Here is a 23,772-nt window from a genome sequence, read left to right on the forward strand (position 1 = left end):
GGAGGGAGGAGTGTAGGATATCGAAGTAAGTACGTAGAGATAGATTGTAAGGTTGGTATGTTGGCGCCCCTGAGCGAGCGTACGTGAGCAGCGAGCGCTGCGGCGCAGCGCTCAGATTAAGTCGAACCGTCTTGTCGACTACACATGTATTTGTGTGATCTCAATAAAGTATTAAGTTATTCTAAATACACATGTGTCACTAGATATTTCCTATCACGTTATTACACTTAAGCAGACAGTTCGAAGTTTTCATTCTAGAAGCAACGACTTGGCTAGTCAGTGATATCCTAGTGCCTGCGTTAGTTTGAATCTGTAGTGCATCACAGTCAAGTTTTCCTTTCGTAAAATGGAATCTCCACGTGCGGAATCTTACGCATCTTCTGACACTGGTTCGTATATTAGAAAAAGAAATGTTGAGACGTGAGTGCACATATGCACGATACTTATTAATTATATTTGTTCGTCGTTTTGTAGGTAGGACGAGAATGATTGATGCAGAAGCTCGTCACACGGATCTCGATGGAAATCTCAACGAAGGTACGTTTTTACACGACTTTATTTTATATTCATGATTGATTATTAGCTTATCATATTACACTTCACAATAATCTAAGATAATTAAAGTTTTCATACAATTTTTAATCACATCGTTATAATAATTCTATTTCTTTAGTTACTGCAGACTTGACAGGGCTTGTGACGATTTGTTGCTCGGATTGTGATCTTGACAGTGCCAACTACGAAAAATGCCAGGGCGAGCTAGCTCTGCAATGTTTAGCGTGCCGAGAGAAGTTTTATCACCGTTTTTGGGCGATCCGGCACATCAATTCTTGTGCCAGCATCATCAAGCAGCCAAAATACATCTGTGAGTTGTGCGAAACGACATTCGAACGGATCGATGAACTAAGAAGACACTTTCAAGACTGTGCAAGTGATTGTTTTACAAGTCTTCAGTTGGAGAACAACAACACGAATTCGGAGGAAGAATTAGATATGTTCAAGTACTTTGCCAACTCATCGGAGATATTAAGGAAAAGCGTGAGGGAATACGGTAAGTTCGTGTGCATACATTTTTTAATAACTCATTGCCTTTCTCTCGAGTTTCTTAATTTTACAAATGTCTTTTTATTCGTATCAGGACATGAACGTTTTTATGCGCACTTCTGCGTGGAGTGCCGCGAACCCATCATCGATGAAACATCGGTCGACGCAGTAGACTGCGATGAATGTAAAGTTAGTTGCCTGCTGCAGTGCAACACGTGCAAATGTCTACACGAGACTTAGGAGTCCATTATTGAGCATTTAAAGGGGAGCTATTGCGGATATAAGATGCAATTAGCGGTGGACCCGGATGCTCAACTTCACGAACAGGCGTGAAAAATTATAAGATGCACAAAGGCTATTGCAAACAGAGTGAGTCTTCCATTTCATTTTTTCACAATAGCATTATCGATGATAGATCGCAACATCACGTTATTTTGTGTTTCAGATCGACCGTCTGGAGATGTTTCAATGCCCAAGGAAAGTGACGCAGCTTATCACACATACATCGTGCACAATCATGGTTTACGTTCGAATACATATGTAGAACCTTAAAACGTTTTTTAATTGTCGAGATGATTTAATTTTTTACTGTACTTATTTATTTATCGTAAAATAAAAAATTTTTAACCGCTCAATCATTATATGCTTGTCTTTTATTGAATGAAAAACTGAAGTATACTTTATCCTCTTAGAAAATATTATAATTTCCAACTCCACAAATAACGTTTTCCTATTCAAAAACGTAAGATCGTTACTGCGTGTGCAAAACTCTAAATTTCGCACACGCTTATCTGTTGAGGACGTAGATTCGCACACTCGTGTCAAAAAATAGTATATACGATACACGTGCGCGTAGGTGATCATCAAACTCGCTTTTTTGTCACCCTTGCGGCGACAGATGCGCTCATGCAAAAATAACCTACTTCGCGCACTCGTATCGTAATATACAATTTTAACATGACGTGCGCGAAAAACGCGGTTTTTCAAGAGGCTTGCTTTTCGTGTAGCGTGTGCGAAATACTGTTTCCATAGCAACGATATGTTATTACATGCTACATGCTTGACGCAACATTAAAAAAGCTATAGTGATTCGCGCAAAGAAAACGAGCCTGAGAAACCGCATTTCGCGCACGGAGTATTAAAAACGATTTTGGGCTGTTAACTCTCGTTATAAGCATTGCCATGATTTTATGTCAATAGAAAAAAGTTGTATTTTCAAAGATCTACCCTCGTAGAAAATACGCCATAAGATATGGCCGGTGAATATCTACTGGCCATATTTTTCTTAGCGTAATATGTCAACATAATATGTCCACATTATGTTGAGTGCTTAACTCCAGCAATGGGTTTATAACCTAAAATCCATAAACTTAATAATCAAAATTCATTTAACGCAGTAAATTCTAAAATCATTTACGGTTAAAAAAAGGATTTTACAATAAATTTTGAAAATACAAGGCAATGTGTTAAGAGCGGTAACCTAACCTTGAATATTCATACATACAAATTTACATATAATCACACTCAAAACTCACTAACATATTTGTATATTATTCTGGCATGCATGTTTTTATGAAAGTGTGAATATTAGAAACAACATCAGGTGAAATTTGTGTGTTCAAGATTTTATCAATGATGAAGTGTAAAAGTGATGAGATTGATAGATATTCGCAACTCAGTGTTCAAGTCAGTCGCAGGCAGTATTCATCATTATAGTGCATTTTATGCAGTGTATTCGTGCAAGATGTTTAATTTGTAGTGTAGATGCTTATTTTATTATGTAGGAACAGGCTAGCGTAACAATTTTTGCTTGTCTGTCTTTGCTAGCCGACCCACACCGAACTCCATGGCTCCGATGGGCGGGGGGGGGGGGGGGTGGCAAAATTTACACATGAGTGTTTACGTGAGAATTTAAACTACAGCACTTGAGATAAAGACAAGTGGGTATATTGCTTCAACAGCTTGAAACAAATCACCATGCAAAATTTCAGCCCTCTAAGTATGATAGGTTTTTATTGAGAGCAAAAAGAAAAATTGAAAAAAGTAATCGTACAATCATTGAGGATTTGATTTAGCTCTCAATTAAAATCTATCATACTTAGAGGGCTGAAATTTTGCATGGTGATTTGTTTCAAGCTGTTGAAGCAATATACCCACTTGTTTTTATCTAAAGTACTGTAGTTTAAATTTTCATATCAACACTCATGTGTAAATTTTGCCCCCGGAGCCATGGGGTTCGGTGTGGGTCAGCTAGCAACGACAGACAAGCAAAAATTGTTACGCTAGCCTGTTCCTACATAATAAAATAAGTATCTACACTATAAATTAAACATCTTGAACGTATACACTGCATATAAGGCACTATAATGATGAATACTGCCTGCGACTGATTTGAACACTGAGTTGGGAATATCTATCAAGATCATCACTTTTACACTTCATCGTTGATCAAATCTTGAACACGCAAATTTTACTTAATGTTTCTAATATCTAAACCCACATAAAAAGTGTACATTTAAGTGTGATCGTTGAGTGTGGTCATGTTTGTACATGTGCAAGGTTAGGTTGCCATGTATAAAACGTTCGCCATAATTTTATGGCATATTATGCCCACTTACCGTCGCCTGTTAACAGGGGGGACATATGGCCATGATATGCCACATAATCTGGCTACTGGGCATAAAATTTGGCATATCGTGGCCATATTAGCCTCAATTTCCTACGAGGGTACAACTTCTTACTTTAACTTTTTTTGTAGAATGCTTATAGGATTCGAGTTAGAGCCAAAGAGCCAAACTCCTAAAATTTCAGCCCGATCGGTCGAAAATTGCGAGGAAATATCGCATCTCACACATTTTTCGCTTAAAAAATTAAGTATAAGGCACTTGCATACCGCGGTCGTGCCTAAAAACGCGCAAGTGTTTCTTAAACCCTGGATGGAAAAATCGAGGGGAATGCAGGAAACGCAATCAATGTTTGACGCGATTCCGAGAAACTGCAAGGGAATAATCGCAGTCAGGACTCCGCCTCTGTCTCCAAAGAGATATCGTAAATTTTATCCGAACGGCGGCATTTGGAGCAATAGCCATTGTTCAAGAGCATGTACCTAATGCATAAGGGCACAAACAGAAAATGTATGTTTTCTCCAATCAGAAAATGGCATTTTTCCCGTAGAATTCCTCATTCATATAAGGGAAGTTGCCGGCACCGAAGTGCATCAACTTAATTATTGCGTTAATATTTTTATTTGAAACTTGCCACAGCGATAGATATTTATAAAAGGAAGGGCAACTAACTCTTGATTTTTCATAATTCATTGCATTGCCTTAGTTTCGAGTAATTTTCTACTGAACACTCGTACTATCGGTAAAACCTGGGTTTCGGACCCCCTTAATAGTACATTATGCAACAAGAGACTAAAGTCGTGGATTATTTACTTTATTCTCGCAAAATACGGAATAAAGTGAATTTGCGGGAATAAAGTAAATTTGCGGCAATAAAATTTTCTGGTCCCCAAGACACGTGGAGACGTGGCGACGGGGTGGCGGCTGAGATGCGCCCCACGGCGTCGCGCCGTAGAGTCGGGGCGGGCCGGAGCCTACATTTATAGGTACAGGTATTATAGGCTATCTAGAGGCGGATTTCGGACGCACAGCTCGGGGAAAGTGAATTTTTGCGGAGAGGGAGAACGCTGCTATATATACAGAGCGAAATTTCTTAAGCAGACAGTTCGAAGTTTTCATTCTAGAAGCAACGACTTGGCTAGTCAGTGATATCCTAGTGCCTGCGTTAGTTTGAATCTGTAGTGCATCACAGTCAAGTTTTCCTTTCGTAAAATGGAATCTCCACGTGCGGAATCTTACGCATCTTCTGACACTGGTTCGTATATTAGAAAAAGAAATGTTGAGACGTGAGTGCACATATGCACGATACTTATTAATTATATTTGTTCGTCGTTTTGTAGGTAGGACGAGAATGATTGATGCAGAAGCTCGTCACACGGATCTCGATGGAAATCTCAACGAAGGTACGTTTTTGCACGACTTTATTTTATATTCATGATTGATTATTAGCTTATCATATTACACTTCACAATAATCTAAGATAATTAAAGTTTTCATACAATTTTTAATCACATCGTTATAATAATTCTATTTCTTTAGTTACTGCAGACTTGACAGGGCTTGTGACGATTTGTTGCTCGGATTGTGATCTTGACAGTGCCAACTACGAAAAATGCCAGGGCGAGCTAGCTCTGCAATGTTTAGCGTGCCGAGAGAAGTTTTATCACCGTTTTTGGGCGATCCGGCACATCAATTCTTGTGCCAGCATCATCAAGCAGCCAAAATACATCTGTGAGTTGTGCGAAACGACATTCGAACGGATCGATGAACTAAGAAGACACTTTCAAGACTGTGCAAGTGATTGTTTTACAAGTCTTCAGTTGGAGAACAACAACACGAATTCGGAGGAAGAATTAGATATGTTCAAGTACTTTGCCAACTCATCGGAGATATTAAGGAAAAGCGTGAGGGAATACGGTAAGTTCGTGTGCATACATTTTTTAATAACTCATTGCCTTTCTCTCGAGTTTCTTAATTTTACAAATGTCTTTTTATTCGTATCAGGACATGAACGTTTTTATGCGCACTTCTGCGTGGAGTGCCGCGAACCCATCATCGATGAAACATCGGTCGACGCAGTAGACTGCGATGAATGTAAAGTTAGTTGCCTGCTGCAGTGCAACACGTGCAAATGTCTACACGAGACTTACGAGTCCATTATTGAGCATTTAAAGGGGAGCTATTGCGGATATAAGATGCAATTAGCGGTGGACCCGGATGCTCAACTTCACGAACAGGCGTGAAAAATTATAAGATGCACAAAGGCTATTGCAAACAGAGTGAGTCTTCCATTTCATTTTTTCACAATAGCATTATCGATGATAGATCGCAACATCACGTTATTTTGTGTTTCAGATCGACCGTCTGGAGATGTTTCAATGCCCAAGGAAAGTGACGCAGCTTATCACACATACATCGTGCACAATCATGGTTTACGTTCGAATACATATGTAGAACCTTAAAACGTTTTTTAATTGTCGAGATGATTTAATTTTTTACTGTACTTATTTATTTATCGTAAAATAAAAAATTTTTAACCGCTCAATCATTATATGCTTGTCTTTTATTGAATGAAAAACTGAAGTATACTTTATCCTCTTAGAAAATATTATAATTTCCAACTCCACAAATAACGTTTTCCTATTCAAAAACGTAAGATCGTTACTGCGTGTGCAAAACTCTAAATTTCGCACACGCTTATCTGTTGAGGACGTAGATTCGCACACTCGTGTCAAAAAATAGTATATACGATACACGTGCGCGTAGGTGATCATCAAACTCGCTTTTTTGTCACCCTTGCGGCGACAGATGCGCTCATGCAAAAATAACCTACTTCGCGCACTCGTATCGTAATATACAATTTTAACATGACGTGCGCGAAAAACGCGGTTTTTCAAGAGGCTTGCTTTTCGTGTAGCGTGTGCGAAATACTGTTTCCATAGCAACGATATGTTATTACATGCTACATGCTTGACGCAACATTAAAAAAGCTATAGTGATTCGCGCAAAGAAAACGAGCCTGAGAAACCGCATTTCGCGCACGGAGTATTAAAAACGATTTTGGGCTGTTAACTCTCGTTATAAGCATTGCCATGATTTTATGTCAATAGAAAAAAGTTGTATTTTCAAAGATCTACCCTCGTAGAAAATACGCCATAAGATATGGCCGGTGAATATCTACTGGCCATATTTTTCTTAGCGTAATATGTCAACATAATATGTCCACATTATGTTGAGTGCTTAACTCCAGCAATGGGTTTATAACCTAAAATCCATAAACTTAATAATCAAAATTCATTTAACGCAGTAAATTCTAAAATCATTTACGTTTAAAAAAAGGATTTTACAATAAATTTTGAAAATACAAGGCAATGTGTTAAGAGCGGTAACCTAACCTTGAATATTCATACATACAAATTTACATATAATCACACTCAAAACTCACTAACATATTTGTATATTATTCTGGCATGCATGTTTTTATGAAAGTGTGAATATTAGAAACAACATCAGGTGAAATTTGTGTGTTCAAGATTTTATCAATGATGAAGTGTAAAAGTGATGAGATTGATAGATATTCGCAACTCAGTGTTCAAGTCAGTCGCAGGCAGTATTCATCATTATAGTGCATTTTATGCAGTGTATTCGTGCAAGATGTTTAATTTGTAGTGTAGATGCTTATTTTATTATGTAGGAACAGGCTAGCGTAACAATTTTTGCTTGTCTGTCTTTGCTAGCCGACCCACACCGAACTCCATGGCTCCGATGGGCGGGGGGGGGGGGTGGCAAAATTTACACATGAGTGTTTACGTGAGAATTTAAACTACAGCACTTGAGATAAAGACAAGTGGGTATATTGCTTCAACAGCTTGAAACAAATCACCATGCAAAATTTCAGCCCTCTAAGTATGATAGGTTTTTATTGAGAGCAAAAAGAAAATTGAAAAAAGTAATCGTACAATCATTGAGGATTTGATTTAGCTCTCAATTAAAATCTATCATACTTAGAGGGCTGAAATTTTGCATGGTGATTTGTTTCAAGCTGTTGAAGCAATATACCCACTTGTTTTTATCTAAAGTACTGTAGTTTAAATTTTCATATCAACACTCATGTGTAAATTTTGCCCCCGGAGCCATGGGGTTCGGTGTGGGTCAGCTAGCAACGACAGACAAGCAAAAATTGTTACGCTAGCCTGTTCCTACATAATAAAATAAGTATCTACACTATAAATTAAACATCTTGAACGTATACACTGCATATAAGGCACTATAATGATGAATACTGCCTGCGACTGATTTGAACACTGAGTTGGGAATATCTATCAAGATCATCACTTTTACACTTCATCGTTGATCAAATCTTGAACACGCAAATTTTACTTAATGTTTCTAATATCTAAACCCACATAAAAAGTGTACATTTAAGTGTGATCGTTGAGTGTGGTCATGTTTGTACATGTGCAAGGTTAGGTTGCCATGTATAAAACGTTCGCCATAATTTTATGGCATATTATGCCCACTTACCGTCGCCTGTTAACAGGGGGGACATATGGCCATGATATGCCACATAATCTGGCTACTGGGCATAAAATTTGGCATATCGTGGCCATATTAGCCTCAATTTCCTACGAGGGTACAACTTCTTACTTTAACTTTTTTTGTAGAATGCTTATAGGATTCGAGTTAGAGCCAAAGAGCCAAACTCCTAAAATTTCAGCCCGATCGGTCGAAAATTGCGAGGAAATATCGCATCTCACACATTTTTCGCTTAAAAAATTAAGTATAAGGCACTTGCATACCGCGGTCGTGCCTAAAAACGCGCAAGTGTTTCTTAAACCCTGGATGGAAAAATCGAGGGGAATGCAGGAAACGCAATCAATGTTTGACGCGATTCCGAGAAACTGCAAGGGAATAATCGCAGTCAGGACTCCGCCTCTGTCTCCAAAGAGATATCGTAAATTTTATCCGAACGGCGGCATTTGGAGCAATAGCCATTGTTCAAGAGCATGTACCTAATGCATAAGGGCACAAACATAAAATGTATGTTTTCTCCAATGAGAAAATGGCATTTTTCCCGTAGAATTCCTCATTCATATAAGGGAAGTTGCCGGCACCGAAGTGCATCAACTTAATTATTGCGTTAATATTTTTATTTGAAACTTGCCACAGCGATAGATATTTATAAAAGGAAGGGCAACTAACTCTTGATTTTTCATAATTCATTGCATTGCCTTAGTTTCGAGTAATTTTCTACTGAACACTCGTACTATCGGTAAAACCTGGGTTTCGGACCCCCTTAATAGTACATTATGCAACAAGAGACTAAAGTCGTGGATTATTTACTTTATTCTCGCAAAATACGGAATAAAGTGAATTTGCGGGAATAAAGTAAATTTGCGGCAATAAAATTTTCTGGTCCCCAAGACACGTGGAGACGTGGCGACGGGGTGGCGGCTGAGATGCGCCCCACGGCGTCGCGCCGTAGAGTCGGGGCGGGCCGGAGCCTACATTTATAGGTACAGGTATTATAGGCTATCTAGAGGCGGATTTCGGACGCACAGCTCGGGGAAAGTGAATTTTTGCGGAGAGGGAGAACGCTGCTATATATACAGAGCGAAATTTCTTAAGCAGACAGTTCGAAGTTTTCATTCTAGAAGCAACGACTTGGCTAGTCAGTGATATCCTAGTGCCTGCGTTAGTTTGAATCTGTAGTGCATCACAGTCAAGTTTTCCTTTCGTAAAATGGAATCTCCACGTGCGGAATCTTACGCATCTTCTGACACTGGTTCGTATATTAGAAAAAGAAATGTTGAGACGTGAGTGCACATATGCACGATACTTATTAATTATATTTGTTCGTCGTTTTGTAGGTAGGACGAGAATGATTGATGCAGAAGCTCGTCACACGGATCTCGATGGAAATCTCAACGAAGGTACGTTTTTGCACGACTTTATTTTATATTCATGATTGATTATTAGCTTATCATATTACACTTCACAATAATCTAAGATAATTAAAGTTTTCATACAATTTTTAATCACATCGTTATAATAATTCTATTTCTTTAGTTACTGCAGACTTGACAGGGCTTGTGACGATTTGTTGCTCGGATTGTGATCTTGACAGTGCCAACTACGAAAAATGCCAGGGCGAGCTAGCTCTGCAATGTTTAGCGTGCCGAGAGAAGTTTTATCACCGTTTTTGGGCGATCCGGCACATCAATTCTTGTGCCAGCATCATCAAGCAGCCAAAATACATCTGTGAGTTGTGCGAAACGACATTCGAACGGATCGATGAACTAAGAAGACACTTTCAAGACTGTGCAAGTGATTGTTTTACAAGTCTTCAGTTGGAGAACAACAACACGAATTCGGAGGAAGAATTAGATATGTTCAAGTACTTTGCCAACTCATCGGAGATATTAAGGAAAAGCGTGAGGGAATACGGTAAGTTCGTGTGCATACATTTTTTAATAACTCATTGCCTTTCTCTCGAGTTTCTTAATTTTACAAATGTCTTTTTATTCGTATCAGGACATGAACGTTTTTATGCGCACTTCTGCGTGGAGTGCCGCGAACCCATCATCGATGAAACATCGGTCGACGCAGTAGACTGCGATGAATGTAAAGTTAGTTGCCTGCTGCAGTGCAACACGTGCAAATGTCTACACGAGACTTACGAGTCCATTATTGAGCATTTAAAGGGGAGCTATTGCGGATATAAGATGCAATTAGCGGTGGACCCGGATGCTCAACTTCACGAACAGGCGTGAAAAATTATAAGATGCACAAAGGCTATTGCAAACAGAGTGAGTCTTCCATTTCATTTTTTCACAATAGCATTATCGATGATAGATCGCAACATCACGTTATTTTGTGTTTCAGATCGACCGTCTGGAGATGTTTCAATGCCCAAGGAAAGTGACGCAGCTTATCACACATACATCGTGCACAATCATGGTTTACGTTCGAATACATATGTAGAACCTTAAAACGTTTTTTAATTGTCGAGATGATTTAATTTTTTACTGTACTTATTTATTTATCGTAAAATAAAAAATTTTTAACCGCTCAATCATTATATGCTTGTCTTTTATTGAATGAAAAACTGAAGTATACTTTATCCTCTTAGAAAATATTATAATTTCCAACTCCACAAATAACGTTTTCCTATTCAAAAACGTAAGATCGTTACTGCGTGTGCAAAACTCTAAATTTCGCACACGCTTATCTGTTGAGGACGTAGATTCGCACACTCGTGTCAAAAAATAGTATATACGATACACGTGCGCGTAGGTGATCATCAAACTCGCTTTTTTGTCACCCTTGCGGCGACAGATGCGCTCATGCAAAAATAACCTACTTCGCGCACTCGTATCGTAATATACAATTTTAACATGACGTGCGCGAAAAACGCGGTTTTTCAAGAGGCTTGTTTTTCGTGTAGCGTGTGCGAAATACTGTTTCCATAGCAACGATATGTTATTATATGCTACATGCTTGACGCAACATTAAAAAAGCTATAGTGATTCGCGCAAAGAAAACGAGCCTGAGAAACCGCATTTCGCGCACGGAGTATTAAAAACGATTTTGGGCTGTTAACTCTCGTTATAAGCATTGCCATGATTTTATGTCAATAGAAAAAAGTTGTATTTTCAAAGATCTACCCTCGTAGAAAATACGCCATAAGATATGGCCGGTGAATATCTACTGGCCATATTTTTCTTAGCGTAATATGTCAACATAATATGTCCACATTATGTTGAGTGCTTAACTCCAGCAATGGGTTTATAACCTAAAATCCATAAACTTAATAATCAAAATTCATTTAACGCAGTAAATTCTAAAATCATTTACGGTTAAAAAAAGGATTTTACAATAAATTTTGAAAATACAAGGCAATGTGTTAAGAGCGGTAACCTAACCTTGAATATTCATACATACAAATTTACATATAATCACACTCAAAACTCACTAACATATTTGTATATTATTCTGGCATGCATGTTTTTATGAAAGTGTGAATATTAGAAACAACATCAGGTGAAATTTGTGTGTTCAAGATTTTATCAATGATGAAGTGTAAAAGTGATGAGATTGATAGATATTCGCAACTCAGTGTTCAAGTCAGTCGCAGGCAGTATTCATCATTATAGTGCATTTTATGCAGTGTATTCGTGCAAGATGTTTAATTTGTAGTGTAGATGCTTATTTTATTATGTAGGAACAGGCTAGCGTAACAATTTTTGCTTGTCTGTCTTTGCTAGCCGACCCACACCGAACTCCATGGCTCCGATGGGCGGGGGGGGGGGGTGGCAAAATTTACACATGAGTGTTTACGTGAGAATTTAAACTACAGCACTTGAGATAAAGACAAGTGGGTATATTGCTTCAACAGCTTGAAACAAATCACCATGCAAAATTTCAGCCCTCTAAGTATGATAGGTTTTTATTGAGAGCAAAAAGAAAAATTGAAAAAAGTAATCGTACAATCATTGAGGATTTGATTTAGCTCTCAATTAAAATCTATCATACTTAGAGGGCTGAAATTTTGCATGGTGATTTGTTTCAAGCTGTTGAAGCAATATACCCACTTGTTTTTATCTAAAGTACTGTAGTTTAAATTTTCATATCAACACTCATGTGTAAATTTTGCCCCCGGAGCCATGGGGTTCGGTGTGGGTCAGCTAGCAACGACAGACAAGCAAAAATTGTTACGCTAGCCTGTTCCTACATAATAAAATAAGTATCTACACTATAAATTAAACATCTTGAACGTATACACTGCATATAAGGCACTATAATGATGAATACTGCCTGCGACTGATTTGAACACTGAGTTGGGAATATCTATCAAGATCATCACTTTTACACTTCATCGTTGATCAAATCTTGAACACGCAAATTTTACTTAATGTTTCTAATATCTAAACCCACATAAAAAGTGTACATTTAAGTGTGATCGTTGAGTGTGGTCATGTTTGTACATGTGCAAGGTTAGGTTGCCATGTATAAAACGTTCGCCATAATTTTATGGCATATTATGCCCACTTACCGTCGCCTGTTAACAGGGGGGACATATGGCCATGATATGCCACATAATCTGGCTACTGGGCATAAAATTTGGCATATCGTGGCCATATTAGCCTCAATTTCCTACGAGGGTACAACTTCTTACTTTAACTTTTTTTGTAGAATGCTTATAGGATTCGAGTTAGAGCCAAAGAGCCAAACTCCTAAAATTTCAGCCCGATCGGTCGAAAATTGCGAGGAAATATCGCATCTCACACATTTTTCGCTTAAAAAATTAAGTATAAGGCACTTGCATACCGCGGTCGTGCCTAAAAACGCGCAAGTGTTTCTTAAACCCTGGATGGAAAAATCGAGGGGAATGCAGGAAACGCAATCAATGTTTGACGCGATTCCGAGAAACTGCAAGGGAATAATCGCAGTCAGGACTCCGCCTCTGTCTCCAAAGAGATATCGTAAATTTTATCCGAACGGCGGCATTTGGAGCAATAGCCATTGTTCAAGAGCATGTACCTAATGCATAAGGGCACAAACAGAAAATGTATGTTTTCTCCAATCAGAAAATGGCATTTTTCCCGTAGAATTCCTCATTCATATAAGGGAAGTTGCCGGCACCGAAGTGCATCAACTTAATTATTGCGTTAATATTTTTATTTGAAACTTGCCACAGCGATAGATATTTATAAAAGGAAGGGCAACTAACTCTTGATTTTTCATAATTCATTGCATTGCCTTAGTTTCGAGTAATTTTCTACTGAACACTCGTACTATCGGTAAAACCTGGGTTTCGGACCCCCTTAATAGTACATTATGCAACAAGAGACTAAAGTCGTGGATTATTTACTTTATTCTCGCAAAATACGGAATAAAGTGAATTTGCGGGAATAAAGTAAATTTGCGGCAATAAAATTTTCTGGTCCCCAAGACACGTGGAGACGTGGCGACGGGGTGGCGGCTGAGATGCGCCCCACGGCGTCGCGCCGTAGAGTCGGGGCGGGCCGGAGCCTACATTTATAGGTACAGGTATTATAGGCTATCTAGAGGCGGATTTCGGACGCACAGCTCGGGGAAAGTGAATTTTTGCGGAGAGGGAGAACGCTGCTATATATACAGAGCGAAATTTCTTAAGCAGACAGTTCGAAGTTTTCATTCTAGAAGCAACGACTTGGCTAGTCAGTGATATCCTAGTGCCTGCGTTAGTTTGAATCTGTAGTGCATCACAGTCAAGTTTTCCTTTCGTAAAATGGAATCTCCACGTGCGGAATCTTACGCATCTTCTGACACTGGTTCGTATATTAGAAAAAGAAATGTTGAGACGTGAGTGCACATATGCACGATACTTATTAATTATATTTGTTCGTCGTTTTGTAGGTAGGACGAGAATGATTGATGCAGAAGCTCGTCACACGGATCTCGATGGAAATCTCAACGAAGGTACGTTTTTGCACGACTTTATTTTATATTCATGATTGATTATTAGCTTATCATATTACACTTCACAATAATCTAAGATAATTAAAGTTTTCATACAATTTTTAATCACATCGTTATAATAATTCTATTTCTTTAGTTACTGCAGACTTGACAGGGCTTGTGACGATTTGTTGCTCGGATTGTGATCTTGACAGTGCCAACTACGAAAAATGCCAGGGCGAGCTAGCTCTGCAATGTTTAGCGTGCCGAGAGAAGTTTTATCACCGTTTTTGGGCGATCCGGCACATCAATTCTTGTGCCAGCATCATCAAGCAGCCAAAATACATCTGTGAGTTGTGCGAAACGACATTCGAACGGATCGATGAACTAAGAAGACACTTTCAAGACTGTGCAAGTGATTGTTTTACAAGTCTTCAGTTGGAGAACAACAACACGAATTCGGAGGAAGAATTAGATATGTTCAAGTACTTTGCCAACTCATCGGAGATATTAAGGAAAAGCGTGAGGGAATACGGTAAGTTCGTGTGCATACATTTTTTAATAACTCATTGCCTTTCTCTCGAGTTTCTTAATTTTACAAATGTCTTTTTATTCGTATCAGGACATGAACGTTTTTATGCGCACTTCTGCGTGGAGTGCCGCGAACCCATCATCGATGAAACATCGGTCGACGCAGTAGACTGCGATGAATGTAAAGTTAGTTGCCTGCTGCAGTGCAACACGTGCAAATGTCTACACGAGACTTACGAGTCCATTATTGAGCATTTAAAGGGGAGCTATTGCGGATATAAGATGCAATTAGCGGTGGACCCGGATGCTCAACTTCACGAACAGGCGTGAAAAATTATAAGATGCACAAAGGCTATTGCAAACAGAGTGAGTCTTCCATTTCATTTTTTCACAATAGCATTATCGATGATAGATCGCAACATCACGTTATTTTGTGTTTCAGATCGACCGTCTGGAGATGTTTCAATGCCCAAGGAAAGTGACGCAGCTTATCACACATACATCGTGCACAATCATGGTTTACGTTCGAATACATATGTAGAACCTTAAAACGTTTTTTAATTGTCGAGATGATTTAATTTTTTACTGTACTTATTTATTTATCGTAAAATAAAAAATTTTTAACCGCTCAATCATTATATGCTTGTCTTTTATTGAATGAAAAACTGAAGTATACTTTATCCTCTTAGAAAATATTATAATTTCCAACTCCACAAATAACGTTTTCCTATTCAAAAACGTAAGATCGTTACTGCGTGTGCAAAACTCTAAATTTCGCACACGCTTATCTGTTGAGGACGTAGATTCGCACACTCGTGTCAGAAAATAGTATATACGATACACGTGCGCGTAGGTGATCATCAAACTCGCTTTTTTGTCACCCTTGCGGCGACAGATGCGCTCATGCAAAAATAACCTACTTCGCGCACTCGTATCGTAATATACAATTTTAACATGACGTGCGCGAAAAACGCGGTTTTTCAAGAGGCTTGTTTTTCGTGTAGCGTGTGCGAAATACTGTTTCCATAGCAACGATATGTTATTATATGCTACATGCTTGACGCAACATTAAAAAAGCTATAGTGATTCGCGCAAAGAAAACGAGCCTGAGAAACCGCATTTCGCGCACGGAGTATTAAAAACGATTTTGGGCTGTTAACTCTCGTTATAAGCATTGCCATGATTTTATGTCAATAGAAAAAAGTTGTATTTTCAAAGATCTACCCTCGTAGAAAATACGCCATAAGATATGGCCGGTGAATATCTACTGGCCATATTTTTCTTAGCGTAATATGTCAACATAATATGTCCACATTATGTTGAGTGCTTAACTCCAGCTGTAGAAATGTGCCTTGAAATGGCACGGTCTACCGAAACTTAATTCGACAGGCCAGTAAGGCGAAATAATAACACTTGATGTGGAATAAAGTATTTATATTTTCTCTGGTATATAAGGTAATCTGTAGCTGTCGAGCGTTCGAGAGAGACTGATGCTTCGAGATTTTGCTGTCCTCGGTCTGCTGGGGGTAGTTTTGGAGAGGGAAAGTTTTGCTTGCTAGAATATCGGAAGGAAATGCATTTTAATTGGCGGAACGGTTTAGGAGGAGGAGTTTTGGGCCTGAAGGAGTGTGCGTGCGGGTTTTTTCGAAGTCTTCCAAAAAAGTGTCCAGATGTGGGCTTGAGTCGCGCGCGGGGCGCGCGTAGTTGGCCAAAAAAAGGGTCTGGTCATAAACTGGTCAAGATCCGAGCCGTCCGGAGTCCAGAAGTTGTGCAGATGTGCTTCTACGCTGTGCTCTTCGTCGCGCTGGCGATGGGTCGTCCTAAGCCGCGCTCGTCGTCGCGTCGGTTATGGGCCGTCATAAAGAGGGTCTCTGGTTGGGCTCGGCTCTTTGGAAGGAATGTGCGGGATTTATGAATGTGGATTTGAGGAGAGTCGGAGATATTTGTGTGAGGTAGGATTTCAGTCTTCTCGATGGTCTCGATTTACATATTGCTTATTTTGACTTAATTTACTATTGATACGTATATGATGATGATTTACAAATTTATAACACACGACAGTTCATACTCCCCCCCTTGAGAGGGTAGCGATCAATACTTAATTAATTTTGAGTTTACTTATTGTTTCTTGTTTTTCTAAGTTATCGTCTATGGGAAGAACGGCAATCTTGGAGGTTGGTCTTTTTTTAAGTCCGTGTTTCGTTCTGACTGTTACCACGCGGATAATTTTGTCGGCTCCTGGATGTACATCCGTAATAATACCCATATTCCATTGCATCGGTGGTGTGTTGTCCTCTTTGATCAATACGACTAGGTCTTTAGTCAATTTTGGTTCTGCCGCCGATTTGTTGTGACGTATATTCAATTCATTTAAGTATTCTTTATTCCATCTCTCCCAAAATTGTTGTTTGAGTTTTGACATACTTTCCCATGCGCTTAAGCGATTGTCTGGTATTTTCGTATAATTTTGTTCTGGTAGACCTTTGAGTGAATCGCCAATTAAGAAGTGACCAGGTGTAATTGCTGATAAATCGTTAATATCGGATGATATGCGAGTTATTGGTCGAGAGTTTAATATTGCTTCTATTTCAATGGAAAACGTGTTAAAGTCAGCTAAGGTAAATCTTTTGTCGGCCGCTACTCTTTTAAAATGATGTTTGAATTGTTTGACTGAAATTTCCCATAAGCCACCAAAGTTTGGCGAATGAGGCGGAATGAAATGCCACTCTATTTTGTTACTATTGGTAAATTTGTCTAAATTTATTTTTAATTGTTGTGAGTTTAGTAATTCGTATAGTTCATTCAGTTTGTTGTGTGCACCTCGGAAGTTAGTACCGTTGTCCGAGTAGATAGTTCCCGGTAAACCGCGTCTCGATACAAATCGTCGTAAAGCTGCTATAAAACCTTCCGTAGATAGATCTTCGACTACTTCTATGTGGATTGCTTTGACTGTCATACATACCAATATTGCGACGTAAATTTTTATGAATTTTTGATTTCGATATCGCTTTTCCTTTATAAAGAACGGACCGCAGTAATCTACACCTACATTATAAAATGGTCTAGATTGTGTTACTCTCACTTGCGGAAGGTCACCCATTTTATACTGGCATAACTGCGGATTTGCACGAAAACATATTGTGCATTTTCGGATATTTTTTCTAATTTGGTTGCGTCCGTCGATCGGCCAATAGTTCTCTCGGATTGCGTAAAGAGTATTTTGAATTCCCGTGTGAAAGTGCGCAGTGTGATAATGTTGAATAATTAAGTCCGTGAAAAAGTTATTTTTTGATAGGAGTATGGGATGACGTTTTGAAAAGGGTGCAATTGCCTTTCTGATTCTACCGCCTACTCTAAGAATGTTTTCTTCATCGATGAATGGATCTAGTGATGCTAAGGAACTTTTCTCATTCAATGGTTTATTTGCCTTTAGTGACGCAATGTCATTTGCAAACACGGATCCCTGAACTAACCGAATAACGGCATTTTCTGCTTTTTGTAAGTCTTTGATGCGCATGTCCCGGATTTTGGTATTTGTACGATATTTTTTCGGCAGTCGGAGGCATAATGCGAATATACGTTTTAATTTCATCAAGGATGTCTGATTTTCTATTATTTTTAAAAGATGTGCGCAATATGAATCGGATTTAGTTACGAAGCAATGTGCTTTTTTGATTTCTGGAATTTCGGTTAATCCGATAATATGCGATTTTGGCCACTCAGTTTCGTTTTGTTGTAGCCATGGAGGGCCGTGTAGCCATATCTCGTTGTTGAGAAAATCGTTTGGAAGTTGACCTTTTGATAGAGCGTCGGCAGGATTGTCTTCTGATCTGATGTGTCTCCATGCATGAATCTCGGTTTTTAATTGAATGTCGGCCACTCGATTTGCCACAAACGTTTTTAACGTCGGAGGTGCTGCGTTGATCCAATGTAGTGTTATGCTCGAATCACACCAAAAATATGTTCGATCGACTTGAATGCGAATTGATCGAATAGTGTGCACATATAAATTGGCTAATAACTGCGCGCCGCATAACTCTAACCGAGGTAATGACCGTGTTTTTACTGGCGCGACGCGTGATTTTGAACAGATTAGGGTGATTTTATAATTGCCAAATGTGTCCTTTGATCTCATATAGATGCATGCACCGTATCCAGTTTCGCTCGCGTCACTAAAGCCGTGAATTTGTATTTCATTGGCGTCGTTTGTCAAAATGTGTCGATTGAATGACATGTCTGGTAGGCAGCTTAATTGTAGACAAAACTCATTCCATTGATAGTATATGTCATTCGGTACTGTTTCATCCCAGTCGATTTTGGCTTTCCAGATGTCTTGCATGATTTTTTTTGCAAAGAGGATAATTGGTCCTAGTAGTCCAAGGGGATCGAAGATTTTTGCTATTTCGGACAATATTTTTCTTTTGGTGAATCTCTCAGTGACCGATATGGGTTTAATTTTGTATACGAAAGAGTCCGTTTTGGCGCGCCAGCGAATGCCTAGTGTTTTAAGGGTGTTGTCGTTGCTCAAGTCGAAATTAGCGTCCAAATTTTTTGACTCGATGTCGTTTAATATATTTGGATCATTTGTTGCCCACTGTCGCATGTTCATACCGGCGGTCCTTAGGACTTGCGTCATTTGCGTACAAATTGATCGGGCTTCTTCGACGGAATTCGTTCCCGTTAACATGTTATCGACGTACATGTCTCTCTTTAATATTTTGGCGGCGAGTGGAAATCGTTCTTGTTCATCGTCCGCGAGTTGATGTAGGCATCGAATAGCCAAAAAGGGTGCGGCTGCTACTCCGAATGTTACTGTGTTGAGCACAAATTCTCTAATCTCGTCGTTTACAAACCACAAGATTTTCTGATATTTCCTATCGCTGTCTCGAACGAGAAATTGTCGATACATTTTTTCGATGTCAGCTAAGATTACATACGTGTGCGTTCGAAATCGTAGTAGGAGAGTGATTAAATCGTCTTGAATAGTAGGGCCAACGAGTAGGCAGTCGTTAAGTGAGCATCCGCCATCTGAGGGTGTCACCGACGCGTTGAAAACTACTCGCAGCATCGTTGTCAGACTATCGAGTTTAGGAACTCCGTGGTGTGGCAAATAAAATCCGTCGTCTCCGATGGTCTCTCTACGAGGGTCATGTGGCCTAATTTTAGATATTCTTCGATGACCTTTGTATATTCGCGTTTGTACTCGTGATCTCGTTGAAATCTTTTTCTCAAATATAATAGTTGTTTCAACGCCGTTTGCTTGGAATTGCCTAATTTACCCTTCATCTTATCGAACGGCAATGCGACGATGTATCTGCCATCTTTACTGCGTTTTACGTGAGTTATGAAGTGTTCTTCACAATATAACTCGTCCTTTGACAATGTGCGTTCCTCGTCGAGCTTCTCCTCTAATCTCCAAAATCGCTCTAAGTCGAAAGGTAAACTAGTGACAAGGCAACGAGACGATTTCGATAAGTAAGTTGATTCTAGATTTCCGCCCAGGATCCAGCCGAGTTTGGTTTTTTGTAAAATTAGATTATCGTTGTTGAGTATCTTTAGTTGTCCGGGGCAGAGTATTGATAAAGTGGGACCGGATCCGATTAGCATGTCTACGGATGCTGGTTTTTCAAAATGTGGATCTGCTAATTTGAGTTGCTTCGGAATATTTAGTCGGTTCCTCGGAACCGGTTCGTTGGGTACGAGATCGGTTATTTCTTTAACAACAAAGCAAGTCAGTGATTTTTTAAATTCTGAATGAATTGACCGGAACGTGATATCGGTGAGGTAGCTGGCAGTGGTATTTAAATTGTTCATAGCGGTTATGGTCAATGAGCATGGCGATTTAGTTAATTTTAATTTGTTGCACAGGTTTTCGGTTATGAAATTCGCGGTGGAGCAGGTGTCTAATAATACTCGACACGTTATATCCGATCCTGATTTGCCGAGGATTTTCACTGTTGCGCTGGGCATGAGATCGTAAGTCGGCGAAAGATTTGTTGCATAGCAATGTTTTAATTGGTTATAATTAGATAGTCATGCTTTGGCTTGATCAATCTCTGGATCGCTTGTCGAAGGCAGGTCTTGCGACGATGGAAATGTCAGCGTGCCTGCGTTTGAGTTAGTCGATTTTGGTACGTGCAACAATGAGTTGTGTTTTAAGTTGCATATTCTACAATTGCCGCGACGGCATTCGTCTCGATGGTATTTTAAGCAATTTTTACATAAATTTGCGTCCTGTACTAGTTGGATTCTTTGAAAAACGTTTAAACTTCGGAATTTGTCGCATCGGAAAAGATCGTGGTCTTCGTGTGCACACGCTGGGCACTTTTTTCTCGCGGTTACGAAGGTTTTTGCCGAAGATCCAAACTCGAATTTGCGGACCTTTGCCGGCGGACCCTGATGAGTACAAGTTTTGTAACTTGTCGTTTTCCCGTCGTCCTTGGACAACGTTGCTGCCGTTTTGTATAAAACTCGATCATTTCCTCTAGAGTCGGAATTTTGTCGCGGTCCAGTGTCTCTGTCCATTTTGCGCGGATATTTTTACTTAGTCTTTCTTCGAGGATTTGAACTACGATTTGCGGTGTCACGGCAATTTTTAAACTCGCCAGTGATTCTATGTGCTGTTGTGCCTTGTCCGCTAGAGTCTCAACTTCTTTGGAATTATCTCTTTCCATTTTAGGTAAATTAAGTAGCAGAGAAATGTGTCGCATTACCATTGTGCCTTTATTTTCATATGCCTTTTCTAATAAACTCCATGCTCGAGGATAGTTTTCCGCGGTCGTAGCGAAGATTTCGATCTTGTTTAAAGCCTCGTTGGTGACTGCCGATTTTAAATAATGTAACTTCTCGACGTCTGAGAAGTCGTCATTGTCGTGTATAAGTGATATGAATGACTGTTTGAATGAAAGCCACCCTTCAGACCGACCATCGAATTGCGGGAGTGGCGCTTGTTGTACTTTAATTTTGCGTTTTCTACGTCGCGAACTTGCGTCGCCGGTCGTCGATGCGGAGCCTGCTTGGCTATTGCTTACCCCGGCATGGATTTGATCTATCTCAGCAAGATGCGTGTGAGCCTTGCCAACGGTTTGATGGTACGTGTTTAAAATAGTTAGTTTCTCTATAGTGTTGTCTTCCGATGGTTCTAAGATATCAATTTCGTCGCAAACTTGATCAAACTGCTCGAATAACGCATGTACGCGATCCGTGCGCGACCGTAACTCGCCATGTTGCGTTTCTTTGTCGAAAGAGTCCAAGAAAGATTTTAACGATTCGATTTCGAATTTAATCGTATTGCGGCGTGTTTTAACAAACTGAATGTGCTGTACGTTTTCCATTGTGTTATATATATATATTTTTTTTTTGCGTTCTGGTCTACTTCGATATTTATCAAATTGCGTTTCACTCAAATGTCTTACCTTGATAGTATTGGAGTCGGGCGACTGCTCGATGACGTCTTAGTGTTGACGTTGGATAGATGTTGAATCGATTGAAGATCAGATCGTTCTGAAGGGTCAGCCAAGCGAGGACTGCGTATGTGGTTTGCTGAGTCGTTGACGAGTCAGCGAAGTTGAAATGCGTTTGAGCTTGTTGTATCTCGAATTGGACAGCCAAGCGAGGACTGCCTCCTGAAGTTTCGTGTGATTTTAATTGCACAGTCAAGCGAGTACTGGCTTGAATTTGTTTCGTTTGTCTGAAACTTGTGGGTTGATCTAGTTTGGTTGTTGATGGATTAGCTTGCGTGTCTTCGAATTGTGACAAATTATTTACCTGACTCTTGCAGAGGTTTGGCGATATAGTGTAGACTGACTGCGCAGTCGGTAGCCTGATGTGAAAGTTGTCGATGTATGCGATGTTGATTTGTGATCTCGTTAGCTTGCTCTCCTTTCTTACGAGCGTAATCGTCGTAGATGTTCACAGAGCGTAGCTTCCTTGTTGATCACTGACACTTTTCACTTCAGCTAATATCCGGCTCGAAGGACCATGTAGAAATGTGCCTTGAAATGGCACGGTCTACCGAAACTTAATTCGACAGGCCAGTAAGGCGAAATAATAACACTTGATGTGGAATAAAGTATTTATATTTTCTCTGGTATATAAGGTAATCTGTAGCTGTCGAGCGTTCGAGAGAGACTGATGCTTCGAGATTTTGCTGTCCTCGGTCTGCTGGGGGTAGTTTTGGAGAGGGAAAGTTTTGCTTGCTAGAATATCGGAAGGAAATGCATTTTAATTGGCGGAACGGTTTAGTAGGAGGAGTTTTGGGCCTGAAGGAGTGTGCGTGCGGGTTTTTTCGAAGTCTTCCAAAAAAGTGTCCAGATGTGGGCTTGAGTCGCGCGCGGGGCGCGCGTAGTTGGCCAAAAAAAGGGTCTGGTCATAAACTGGTCAAGATCCGAGCCGTCCGGAGTCCAGAAGTTGTGCAGATGTGCTTCTACGCTGTGCTCTTCGTCGCGCTGGCGATGGGTCGTCCTAAGCCGCGCTCGTCGTCGCGTCGGTTATGGGCCGTCATAAAGAGGGTCTCTGGTTGGGCTCGGCTCTTTGGAAGGAATGTGCGGGATTTATGAATGTGGATTTGAGGAGAGTCGGAGATATTTGTGTGAGGTAGGATTTCAGTCTTCTCGATGGTCTCGATTTACATATTGCTTATTTTGACTTAATTTACTATTGATACGTATATGATTGATGATTTACAAATTTATAACACACGACAGTTCACCAGCAATCGGTTTATAACCTAAAATCCATAAACTTAATAATCAAAATTCATTTAACGCAGTAAATTCTAAAATCATTTACGTTTAAAAAAGGATTTTACAATAAATTTGAAAATACAAGGCAATGTGTTAAGAGCCGGTAACCTAACCTTGAATATTCATACATACAAATTACATATAATCACACTCAAAACTCACTACATATTTGTATATTATTCTGGCATGCATGTTTTTATGAAAGTGTGAATATTAGAAACAACATCAGGTGAATTTGTGTTTCAAGATTTTATCAATGATGAAGTGTAAAAGTGATGATATTGATAGATATTCGCAACTCAGTGTTCAAGTCAGTCGCAGGCAGTATTCAATCATTATAGTGCATTTTATGCAGTGTATTCGTGCAAGATGTTTAATTTGAAAAA

General features: G+C 39.5%; 6 protein-coding genes across 6 annotated transcripts; 4 read left to right on the plus strand and 2 right to left on the minus strand.

Moving 5' to 3' along the window:
• Positions 1 to 240: 240 nt before the first annotated feature.
• LOC107981240 lies at positions 241 to 2,021 on the plus strand. Its single transcript, XM_031928029.2, has 5 exons — positions 241 to 389; positions 475 to 537; positions 674 to 1,051; positions 1,139 to 1,413; positions 1,490 to 2,021. The coding sequence occupies exons 1-4, from the start codon at positions 347 to 349 to the stop codon at positions 1,282 to 1,284; spliced, it is 630 nt and encodes a 209-aa protein (XP_031783889.1). The 5' UTR covers positions 241 to 346; the 3' UTR covers positions 1,285 to 1,413; positions 1,490 to 2,021.
• Positions 2,022 to 3,979: 1,958 nt separating this feature from the next.
• Positions 3,980 to 6,544, plus strand: LOC116416967. Its single transcript, XM_031927780.2, has 5 exons — positions 3,980 to 4,923; positions 5,009 to 5,071; positions 5,208 to 5,585; positions 5,673 to 5,947; positions 6,024 to 6,544. The coding sequence occupies exons 1-4, from the start codon at positions 4,881 to 4,883 to the stop codon at positions 5,909 to 5,911; spliced, it is 723 nt and encodes a 240-aa protein (XP_031783640.1). The 5' UTR covers positions 3,980 to 4,880; the 3' UTR covers positions 5,912 to 5,947; positions 6,024 to 6,544.
• Positions 6,545 to 8,743: 2,199 nt separating this feature from the next.
• Positions 8,744 to 11,241, plus strand: LOC116416973. Its single transcript, XM_031927903.2, has 5 exons — positions 8,744 to 9,453; positions 9,539 to 9,601; positions 9,738 to 10,115; positions 10,203 to 10,477; positions 10,554 to 11,241. The coding sequence occupies exons 1-4, from the start codon at positions 9,411 to 9,413 to the stop codon at positions 10,439 to 10,441; spliced, it is 723 nt and encodes a 240-aa protein (XP_031783763.1). The 5' UTR covers positions 8,744 to 9,410; the 3' UTR covers positions 10,442 to 10,477; positions 10,554 to 11,241.
• Positions 11,242 to 13,040: 1,799 nt separating this feature from the next.
• Positions 13,041 to 15,464, plus strand: LOC116416946. Its single transcript, XM_031927586.2, has 5 exons — positions 13,041 to 13,984; positions 14,070 to 14,132; positions 14,269 to 14,646; positions 14,734 to 15,008; positions 15,085 to 15,464. Exons 1-4 carry the CDS (start codon positions 13,942 to 13,944, stop codon positions 14,970 to 14,972), a joined length of 723 nt encoding a protein of 240 aa, XP_031783446.1. The 5' UTR covers positions 13,041 to 13,941; the 3' UTR covers positions 14,973 to 15,008; positions 15,085 to 15,464.
• A 1,276-nt stretch (positions 15,465 to 16,740) lies between these two features.
• On the minus strand, positions 16,741 to 19,551 carry LOC116416251. Its single transcript, XM_031923951.1, has one exon. The coding sequence runs from the start codon at positions 19,549 to 19,551 to the stop codon at positions 16,741 to 16,743; it is 2,811 nt and encodes a 936-aa protein (XP_031779811.1).
• Positions 19,552 to 19,715: 164 nt separating this feature from the next.
• LOC107981493 lies at positions 19,716 to 20,456 on the minus strand. The gene has a single exon (XM_016987502.2). It carries the CDS (start codon positions 20,454 to 20,456, stop codon positions 19,716 to 19,718), a length of 741 nt encoding a protein of 246 aa, XP_016842991.2.
• Between the last annotated feature and the right edge of the window lie 3,316 nt (positions 20,457 to 23,772).

This window comes from Nasonia vitripennis, chromosome 1 (genome assembly GCF_009193385.2).
Source record: "Nasonia vitripennis strain AsymCx chromosome 1, Nvit_psr_1.1, whole genome shotgun sequence".
Lineage (NCBI taxonomy): Eukaryota > Metazoa > Arthropoda > Insecta > Hymenoptera > Pteromalidae > Nasonia > Nasonia vitripennis.

Coding starts and splice junctions, on each gene's coding strand:
- LOC107981240 (XM_031928029.2), top strand. CDS start 347: ATGGAATCTCCACGTGCGGAATCTTACGCATCTTCTGACACTG. Junction 538..673: donor CGATGGAAATCTCAACGAAG/GTACGTTTTTAC, acceptor CTATTTCTTTAG/TTACTGCAGACTTGACAGGG. Junction 1,052..1,138: donor GAAAAGCGTGAGGGAATACG/GTAAGTTCGTGT, acceptor TATTCGTATCAG/GACATGAACGTTTTTATGCG.
- LOC116416967 (XM_031927780.2), top strand. CDS start 4,881: ATGGAATCTCCACGTGCGGAATCTTACGCATCTTCTGACACTG. Junction 4,924..5,008: donor TTACGCATCTTCTGACACTG/GTTCGTATATTA, acceptor GTCGTTTTGTAG/GTAGGACGAGAATGATTGAT. Junction 5,586..5,672: donor GAAAAGCGTGAGGGAATACG/GTAAGTTCGTGT, acceptor TATTCGTATCAG/GACATGAACGTTTTTATGCG.
- LOC116416973 (XM_031927903.2), top strand. CDS start 9,411: ATGGAATCTCCACGTGCGGAATCTTACGCATCTTCTGACACTG. Junction 9,454..9,538: donor TTACGCATCTTCTGACACTG/GTTCGTATATTA, acceptor GTCGTTTTGTAG/GTAGGACGAGAATGATTGAT. Junction 9,602..9,737: donor CGATGGAAATCTCAACGAAG/GTACGTTTTTGC, acceptor CTATTTCTTTAG/TTACTGCAGACTTGACAGGG.
- LOC116416946 (XM_031927586.2), top strand. CDS start 13,942: ATGGAATCTCCACGTGCGGAATCTTACGCATCTTCTGACACTG. Junction 13,985..14,069: donor TTACGCATCTTCTGACACTG/GTTCGTATATTA, acceptor GTCGTTTTGTAG/GTAGGACGAGAATGATTGAT. Junction 14,647..14,733: donor GAAAAGCGTGAGGGAATACG/GTAAGTTCGTGT, acceptor TATTCGTATCAG/GACATGAACGTTTTTATGCG.
- LOC116416251 (XM_031923951.1), bottom strand. CDS start 19,551: ATGTATCGACAATTTCTCGTTCGAGACAGCGATAGGAAATATCAGAAA.
- LOC107981493 (XM_016987502.2), bottom strand. CDS start 20,456: ATGAACAATTTAAATACCACTGCCAGCTACCTCACCGATATCACGTTC.